General features: G+C 44.3%; 1 protein-coding gene across 5 annotated transcripts; it reads left to right on the top strand.

Annotated features, from left to right (window-relative positions):
* Positions 1-624: 624 nt before the first annotated feature.
* On the top strand, positions 625-5,665 carry LOC119287665 (transcription factor bHLH144-like). Of its 5 annotated transcripts, none has more exons than XM_037567253.1 (3): positions 625-944; positions 1,041-1,160; positions 4,542-5,665. In XM_037567253.1, the coding sequence occupies exon 3, from the start codon at positions 4,639-4,641 to the stop codon at positions 5,353-5,355; it is 717 nt and encodes a 238-aa protein (XP_037423150.1). In that variant the 5' UTR covers positions 625-944; positions 1,041-1,160; positions 4,542-4,638; the 3' UTR covers positions 5,356-5,665. The 5 variants fall into 5 exon arrangements, with proteins under 5 accessions (XP_037423150.1, XP_037423151.1, XP_037423148.1 ...); XM_037567254.1 differs by having other exon boundaries at positions 1,046-1,160; XM_037567251.1 differs by having other exon boundaries at positions 625-939.
* Positions 5,666-9,836: the final 4,171 nt, after the last annotated feature.

Here is a 9,836-nt window from a genome sequence, read left to right on the forward strand (position 1 = left end):
CTGCTTCCCTGTTGCATGCCCGGTTGCCCATCGGGGCAAGCCCAGCTGCCAGTACCCCTCGGGCATGATGGCGGCTATCATCCCGCCCGCCCCGGCGCCTACCCTACCGTCGTCCGCCCCTAGGCCAGCAGCAGCAGCAATCGATCGATGTCCTCGGCGGGCACGCGCATCGTATCGTATCGTATCCGACGGGCAGCAGCAGCAATGCAGCGTCCCCTCCGCCGCCGGGTGCCGGCCTCCCACGCGTTGCCGCACGTACCATACTCATGGTTCCCTCGCCCAGACGCACTGCGGGGGCGTGCGTGCGTGCGTGCGTGCGTGCTCGCTCGGGCCTGGGTTGAGCTGGAATGCTCTGCCACGATGCCCACCTCCACCTCCGTCGACCCCCACGCACCGCTGCCCAGCCGCCCCTGCCGCGCCGACATGCGGGCCACGGGCCCCGGATGGGCCCGCGCGCGCGCGAGTAAACAAGGGGCGCCGTGTGTCGCGGGGCGCCTGGAGGGCTTTGGGCGCGGTGGGCAAGCGGCACGCGCGCGCACCCACGGGCGGGGAGAGCACGAACCCATCGAGTGCGCACGTTCCCCCCCTCCCCTCACCCCCCGCCCCATTCATTCATTCGTCTCCATGACTGCGCTGCTCGCATCCTCCATCCAGCCCCTCTGTCTGCATGCATCTACTCAAAAGCAGTGCAGTGCAGGCATAAAAGAATCGCACACCCGCCCAATCCCAGCATCCAACGCCGTCCGCTGCTGGGTTCATCCGCTGTATAAAACCCTCCCCGTGCTGCCCATCCATCCATCCGCTCTGTCCAGCAGATTTCATCGCCTCTCTCTTCCCTGTCTGTCCCCTGCTCTCCTCCAATCTCCTCTGCTTGCTCATCGTCCGCAAGCAAATTCTTCTCGAGAGATCATACATCGTCTGCTTCCTCGTCGTCGACTGGTATGGTAACCACACCACACAGCATCGCCATTACATCCATCTCGCCGCTTGAGCGCGCGCAGTGCCTGAAGCCCCTGTGTTGTTATTTCCGTGTGATGCAGAGCAGGATGCCGTGGGTGTTCTTCCTGTGATCGTTATGAGAAGTGGCGCCTCGCGTACTACTACGGATTGTTGATGCAAGTTTGCCGAGTGAGGACAGATCCTCGCGCGCCAGAAAACTAGTAAGCTGCTTGCACAATGTTCCACTACTTACTTTCAGATTAATTCTTCGTGTTCCTAGCCTTCGAGCATCAATCTCCTGCTTGTACTATTTGCTAGTGGGAGCGGGAACCATGCATCATCTTATCTTGTATAGTTTTTTCTTCTTTTTTTTGCGAAACTATCTTGTATAGTTCTTGATAAGCAGCTTTCTTGTCTATCGGCATAGGTTTTCGGCAAATTAGTTGGATATAATTCTCTTCTTCTGAATCTGTCAATGAAAGTTCGAAGCCCTTCGCCAATGTTTTTTATAAAAAGAAAAAAAACTTGAGTAGCATGTAGGAAAGGAAATGCCAGCCGTAATGCTGTTGCATGCAGACGGTAAAGTGGTGAGCAGGACCCACATTTTGGACGGAACTCGACGTCCACGGGCGTGTTGACAAAGTTGCTTGTGAGTGGTCAAAAGAGAAAGAGACGGCGTTTTCAAGTGTGCGCTACAGTAGTGCCCTTTTGTTTTGCATTTGTGTTGGTCAAAAGATGGGAGTTGCAGCTAGCAGCAGCAGCAGCAGCAGCACAGGGGATCATGTTCTTTGCTTGTTTGCAAAACAACTTGACATGCGTAGCTAAAATAAGTAGTAATACTGTGGTAAATTCAAGTTAACGATGAGTTATATAGATCCAAAGGCACAAGAAATTCCAGCTCAAAGATAAAGGGCACAAAAATTAAATTAATCCATAAGGCCATTTGTCACCTGTAATTTCGCATAACCGTGCCCTCTCTAGTTCATCCGGTTCTTGTAGCCACTATCTTTTCCTATTTTTCTTGATTCCGTGTGGGAAAAATAATCAAGCAAACAGAGGACATCTGTCTTTCCATATAGAAGAAGTGAATTGACAATTAATAAGAAAAACTTACCGAAAACAAATACGACACATGCACACTCACCCTGTCCGGAGGCTGCATACAAAATGAGTGTACGACTTTGCCACCCAATGACCAGAGTCGGCATCCTACAACACGACTTGGAGCCGCCGCCCCGCCTTACATGAAACACACACACGCCGGCTCCAAGGCCGCGTACCAGCCGAGTTGACGACTCTGCCATCCAAACGATTAGAGTGAATAGTCAATAAACCCACACTAGAGTTGCCGCTCCGGCTTACGCACCAGCCCCGGGGCCACAGACCTACCTATGCGACGCTGAAGCTACAAAACACACACAGGACACTGCCGCCAAATAGAAGACCGGACCTCTAAGGCAACACATCCATGGGAGAACCGACGGGTACGCCACGGACGCCTGCTCCGGCCGAAGCCAAAACATGGATTTTTATCTGGAGAAGTTTGAGACCCAAACGACAGGGGAGGTGAAGGAGCCCCACCCCCATGACGATGCCTCTAAGGAGGGAAACAACGTCATTGGAATCTACCGAAGTCGGTGCGATGCTTTCACCTAGCACTCACCAAACCCCAAATCAATGCGCCCAGTCTTCAACCGAGTCACAATAACCATGCATCTTGGACAACTCGACATTGCCCCACCACGGTGCATGATGTCCGTCAATGTTGAGCCGCCTCAATTGAGCAACCACTCACGCTACGCAACCGCATACGGTACCCGAGGCAGCATTTGACGGCCGATAGCCGCCCCACCCTTGGGCCCATCCACTGACCACCACCAATGGACCACGCGCGATGCAATGCAACGTCGCGCCTGCGACCGAGCTGCAACCACCCTACATTGAAGCGTGACGACAATCACATGAATGTATTGTGTGTTAGTGTCACCATGAACCATGAATTGTGCCTTAGAGCGTTTACGATATGATCTCCTTCTCGCGGAAAAGATGAGTGTTATGCTCATTTAATTGTCTTAAGTTCAATATTGATCAAGGACGACCTAAGATTTTTTTTCATATAAACCAGCAATGTGTGTCGCCCATCCATGTAGGAAACGCCGTATTGCGGTTATCTAATAGTTATACTGTTGAATGTGCATCCTTCCCCTAGACTGCATATCCCACACTTTCTTGATCAACTCGGAAAGCCCTCTCTGATGAGCCATCAGACTTGAACTTAAACTTATGGTTGCGGCTTGACACAATGGCGGAACAAAGTCTATTGGAAGTGGAGCATGATCCGACAACGACTTGATGCGTTCTAGCGCCCAGACCAATACAAGGGGAAACTTAAAATTCCAATTAGTGGTAGCCAGGACACGTTCAAGCTTCTCATAAGTAGAATCAACACGACGATTTGCCCAGGTGACCTGATGGCTCGATATGTCGATCTCTATCAAATCCAAATTGCTAATGACATCATTGAACGGAAAAGGTCACCGATTGTCAAAATGGTCTTTATTCTTTTCTCGGTGATAATGAAGATATTAAAATTCCCACAAATTAACATGGATTATGGTTATCACTACAAATATTGACCGGTTCCTTAAACTCCTCCTGAGCAACACCATACACAACAACTAAGCCCCATAAGAAGGTGTCATACTTGTTCTAAAGGTGAAATTTGATGTGATACTCCCTTTGAAACAGCGCACGCGTACATCAAGAATGGAAGCCAAGTAAAATTCCACTCGATCGTCCATATGCAGGTAAGACATGCCAGACATAGCCGGAACCACATGAAAGATGGTCTAGGACATGTTTCTAAAAAACACGTCTAGTGGATTTCGAAATGACCACAAAGTCTAAATCGTGACCCCTCACACAATTGATAATATGTTTATGCTTAGCCAAGTCACTTAACATCTGCTATTTCAAAACATGTCTCTCATGAGGAATCATCTTTAAATTGTAAAGCCTAACTTACGCGGGCTGTAGTATGATTTAAATGTTGCATCATTAATTACTTTGTACTCTTAATCACATATTGCACTTTAATACCTTTTCCTTTTGCCGAGGGTTATATGCTACTCCCTCCGTTCACTATAAGATGTTTTAACTTTTTTAAATAAGATGTATATGACGTGTTTTTAATGTGTTTATTCACTTATTTTAATATGTACTTCCTCTTTCAAAATTTTTGTCTTAGATTTGTCTAGATACGGATGTATCAAGTCATGATACATCCGTATCTAGACAAATCTAAGACAAGAATTGATACATCTGTATCTAGACAAATCTAAGACAAGAATTTTGGGAAGGAGGGAGTACTATGTAGTTTATATTAATAAGATATCCAAAACGTATTCTAATAGTGAAGCGGAGGGGGCAGTAGTGTACTCATGTCCTGTTCTGGCATGTATGCACTTCCTTTCCAGTCCTCGTTTCGCTCTGCTCTCACACTTGATAATGTATCATAGTACATCGCAGTTCCATTACACTGATGCTTGCACTTCTTTTCTTTAACTTCTATCTGATTGTTTGCTCGTGCCTACCACTTGCAGGCCGAATACTTCAGTCGAAATCAACACCATTTTTCTCGAATTCCCCACAAAACCCATAAACATCTCTAGGAGTTGAGCAGCTCGCAGCAGTGAAGTGATGCAGGGAGGTCCAGGCTACGGGTACGGCGGCTACGGCTACGGTGCCGGCTATGACATGACCGGGTACGGCAACGGCGGAGCGTACTACACCAACGACCGGTACCCCACGCCGGCACCGGCGCCGGCTGCCTATGAGGACCCGCTCGCCGGTCGGAGGCAGCACGATTTCCCGGCGCCGCTCACCGGGCTCGAGTTCCAGCCGTCGGATGCCTGCCCCAAGAACTACGTCATCTTTGATCAGACCTACGACCGGAGCAGGGTCATGTACAACCCGTCGCTGCCCAACAACTTCGGTTCCTCCGGGGGCTATGACCAGCACGGCAACAACGGTGGCTACGATCACGGCAAGGGCACCTACTACGGCGGCGGCGAATGCTCGATCCGGCAGAAGGAGGACAGCGGCGAGATCGACGCGCTGATGAGCTCCGAGGAGGAGGACGACGTGCTGAGCACGGGTCGCACTTCAGGGAGCCACGGCGAGGGCTCGCCGGACTCCACGTGCTCCCCCGGGTACGTGGTGAGCGTCAGCCCGAGTGGCGGCGGAGGTGGCGAGAGGAAGAAAAACCGGATGAAGAAGATGATGAAGACGCTCAAGGGGATCATCCCCGGCGGCGACCGGATGGACACGCCCGCCGCCCTCGACGAGGCCGTCAAGTACCTCAAGTCGCTCAAGGTAGAGGCCAAGAAGCACGGGGTGCGCGGATCAAGAAGCTAGATAGCGACCTCACATGGCAACGCAGGGCGACTCAATGAGCTCAATGATGGGGGCGGAAGACCGGGTAGCTTGGTGCTCCTTTTTGCACTGCCAGTGCCATGATTTCACCTCGTGGAGCTCCCGAGGATCAGTGCAAAGGAATGATGATGGATGGTGTTGTAACTATCAGGCCGATTATATACACCGTGTTTTTGTTTATCCCCGTTGGGCTCCGCATTGCACAGTTGCTTACCATGTTGTTGTTGTCTTGCGCTTAGTGCTTTTGAATAGTGTTTGTGTTTACCTAGGCACATATTACCATTTCACTAATCAAGGGTACCCTTTGCAATGATTATTCCCACCTTGGGTTGAGCATGTGTGTCATAGCAACCTGGGAGTTTTCTATTTTTTTTAATATTTTATCTCTTAAACCATGCATCCAAATCCTGAACCGTTTTCTCTATTGAATTCTCGCATCGAGATCATTCAAAGTAGATCTCATGTCAATAGATTTCAACGAATCCTTTAGTTCTAGAATAGACAGCAAAAAAAAAGTTGAGAGCATATATTTTTTTTACTTTCTTTCTTTATTGGGAGGCACAGTTATGTCTCACATAGAAATAATATATGCCTTCATGAGAAGCAAATATATGCTTCTTACGGAAGCAAAAAAAAACACGTGTGTTTTTTTGTTTCGAGAGACAATTGTGCCTCTCGCGGAAGTAAATATGTGACTCCAGGAGAAGTAAATTTGTGCCTCCTGTGTGAAAGAGAAACAAAAACACATTTCTCCCTCTTCTGAGAGGCATAGCAGCGCCTCTCAGAGAAGAAAATATGTGCCTCCCATAGAAGCAAAAAGAACATGTTTTTTTCCTTTTTCAAGAGGCACAACTTTGTCTCGCCCAAAAGCAAATGTGTGCCTCCCGTGTAAGAAAATAAAATACTGTTTTTTTACCTTTTTCATGCGGAAGCAAATCTCTGCCTTCACAAGAAACAAATTTGTGCTTCCATGGAAGAAAAAAGGTGTTTTTTCGTTAAAAAATTTTCTCCAAAACCTAGGGAAAACTGGGAGAAAACTAAGAGCCGAAAAAGGGGAAAACCCCCCAAAACCTGTATCGAAAAATTAAAAAAAAAATCCAAAGGGAGCACTCAATATGCGACACATGGCGGTGGCTGAGAGCTCATGACCCACCAAAGTGACCCTTGGGGGGCTCCCGCAAGGGGTATCCGTTGATTAATTCTCCCCATATATTAGCGCTCAAGATTGGTGGGCCGCCTACTGAACCAGTCCAGTGAATTATGCGTAGTCACCAGAACTATATACCGCTTATAGCAAAATGAAAGAAGCTCTCTCCTGGAGCATCCGCAGTAATGGGTCGGCCACCCACTAATGCACAACTAAAACAAGAAAAGCAGAGAAAAAGGGAGCACCGGGGGATCGATATCAAGTCTCCTTGGTGTTGAGTAGCGCTGCTAGCCATTGAAGCATTTGTCCGATTTCATGGTAAAATAGAAGACGCGGCCAACTTGAGGGAAAAGAAAGGGATTTTTTTTTGGTTTTTTCTTTGTTTATTCATTGATTTTCTTCGTTCTTCCTCTGTTTTCACTATTTTTCCCGTCTTTTTTTGTTTTCTTTGTTTCTTTCTCGGTTTTCACTGATTTTTTTATTTTCATTCCTTTTTTCTTCATTTATTTGTTTCTTTTTCGTTTTTCATCGGTTTTTTTGTCTTTGTTTGTTTATTTCACAGTTTTCACTATTTTCATTCTCTTGCATTGGTTTCTTCCTTTTTTTTATTTTCTTTCTTGTTTTCGTTGTGCTTCTTTTTTTTTGTTGAACAAATGTTAACATTTTTAGTACACATTCAAAAAAATTCATATACATCAGAAATATTTTTATATACACGTTTAGCATTTTGAAATACATGATTAACGTTTTTGAAAAGTTATATTTTATATCTACTTTTTTCTATACACATTGCACATTTCCGGTATATATCTAATACATTTTTATAATATAAATTTATTTTTTAAAATACAAGATTAATATTTTTTAATATATGGTCACATTTTTTCTATACACATTTAACATTTTTCAAATGCTTGATTAACATTTTTAAATACAATATTAAAAGTTTTTGAATACATGGTCAAATTCTTTCAATAAACATTAACATTTTTCAAATGTTTGATAATATTTTTCAAATACAAGACTAATTTTTTTTAATACATGGTTAACCTTTTTCTCCATACACATTTAACATTTTTCAACTCTTATTTAACATTGTTTTCATATTCTTGATTAAATATATTTTAAATACGTGATCACCCTTTTTCAGACATGTTGTATATTCTTTTGTATACATGAGAAACATTTTCTCTGTAGACATTTAACATATCTCAAATGCTTGGTTAACATTTTTTTCAAACTTATCTAAAGTTTTTCTTATAATATATTTATTTAGAATAATTGGAAGTATAAGCAAAAGCAAAAAAAAAAACAAGGTTGTGGCCTCCCACGCTTGGGCCAGATTGACACGCGACTTCCCTCACCATAAGCGCCTTAAGCTACGTGTATTTGTGCAGCAACATGGAGCACACCCTTCGTTGGACTTTGTGCTCAGCCCAGTTATCTATTTTCTTTTTTGCTCATCCGCACCATGGATTCATGGGAGCAACTAGTTGACGAGCGCTCCTTTGGGAGCCTCGCAAGCCGCCGTCACATGTCGCGCTCTCGGCGCTCACTCCAAATTTTTTTTATTTTCTACCACACGTTTGTTGCTTTTTAAACAGTTTTTTCCGGGTTTTTCAACTTTTTGTTTTCTATCGGTCTTTCTTAGCTTTTGGAGCAAAAAATAATATCAAAAATAAAAATTTGCGCGTAAAACGTGTTTTTTTTCTTTCGCGAAAAGCACGGTTTGCTTCCGCGAGAGGCATGGTTTTGTTTTCATGAGAGGCACAGCCAGAAAGGGAAATATGTGTTTTCTGTTCTTTTTTACCTACCGTGAGAAGCACGGTTTTATTTTCGTGAGAGGCACGGTTGTGCTTTCGCGAGAGGCTCGGCCGTGTCTCTTACAAACGGAAAAAACGTGTTTTTTGTTTTTTTCTTCCGTGAGAGGCGGTGCCTCTCGGAAACCAAAAAAGTGTTTTCTAAGTTTTTTTTTTTCGCGAGAGGTACGGTTTTGCTTCTGCAAGAGGCATTGTTGTGCTTTCGCGAGAGGCACGACTGTGTCTTTCGGAAACGAAAAAAACATTTTCTGTTTTTCCTTCCGTGAGAGGCGGGATTTGCTTCCGCGAGAGACACGATTGTGCTTTCGCGAGAAGCACGGACGTGCATCTTTCGGAAAGGGGAAAAACCGTGCTCCCAGTTCAGTTTTTCCCTCTAGTTTTTTTAGTGAAAAAAAGTTTGTCAAAAGAATATAGGATCTAGTTTTGAAGATCTCAATGCGAGGAATCCAACGGCGAAAATAATTCGAGATTTGAACACAATGTTTAAGAGATAAAATGTTTTGAATAAACGAATCTACGAAAAAAAGAAAAACTCACACGTTGCGACAAGTGACGCATTATGCGCCACTTGTCACAATATGAGAAGGTATGAGTGATTTTTGAAAAAAGTATTCCTCAATTAATGATTTCATGAACATCATGCGGAAACTCCTATATGGCGTTTGTGGCGCCAGCAACCTCAGCTAACGTCCACGCGCATGACCTATCGGCCGGCGCAGCTAACATCAAAAGAGCAGTTTACCGGCTCACCAAAAAAGCCTCGCTCGCTCGCCCTCGGTCACCTAGTTCAACCCGTCAACCATTGACTGGTTGACAAGTCAAAAGGGTTGATCGTTGAATTTTCGGAAAAATGAATAAAATTGAGAAAACCTACTCAATTTCTCAAAAGAAAGTTCACAAATCTGATAAAAGTTCATCGATTTTAAAAATAAGTTCACAAAATTTTAAAAAGTTCATCAATTTTGAAAAAAGATCAAGAATTTAGAAAAAAAATCGTCAATTTCGAGAAAAGTTCATGGATTTAAAAAAACATTCACAAATTTGAAAAAGGGTCATCGTATTTGGAAAATTCCATGCATTTGTAAGAATCATATAAAATGAGAAAATAAAAAGGAAAAAGGAAAATTGAAAATAAAAAGAAAAAGAGAAAAGAGAAAAGAGAAAAGAGAAAACTAATTGGGCCGGCCAATATAGGAACTAGTGGAGTGGAGAGTGGGCGCCGGTTTGCTAAATATTCTAAATTTGGGGCTTAAGGCGTCATATAGGATTTGCCTAACTATAGGTCTGGTCCATGTATGGTTTTTTCCAGCTGTTTTGTGAACTTTATGAAGGACGACTCCACAAGCTTTTTCTAGGGTGGTTTTCTCATGGTTTATCCAGAACATATTTTTTCAAACTCGTGGTTTTTTAAGAAGAATCATAAAGAGTGATCCTTTTCAAATTCATGATTTTTTTTCATATCCACAAACTTTTTAAAATTCATGAAAAGTTTACAA

Source organism: Triticum dicoccoides, chromosome 4A (assembly GCF_002162155.2).
Source record: "Triticum dicoccoides isolate Atlit2015 ecotype Zavitan chromosome 4A, WEW_v2.0, whole genome shotgun sequence".
NCBI lineage: Eukaryota > Viridiplantae > Streptophyta > Magnoliopsida > Poales > Poaceae > Triticum > Triticum dicoccoides.

Bases quoted from the DNA above. Each gene is read 5' to 3' on its own strand.
- LOC119287665 (XM_037567253.1), top strand. From the start codon at position 4,639: ATGCAGGGAGGTCCAGGCTACGGGTACGGCGGCTACGGCTACGGTGCC.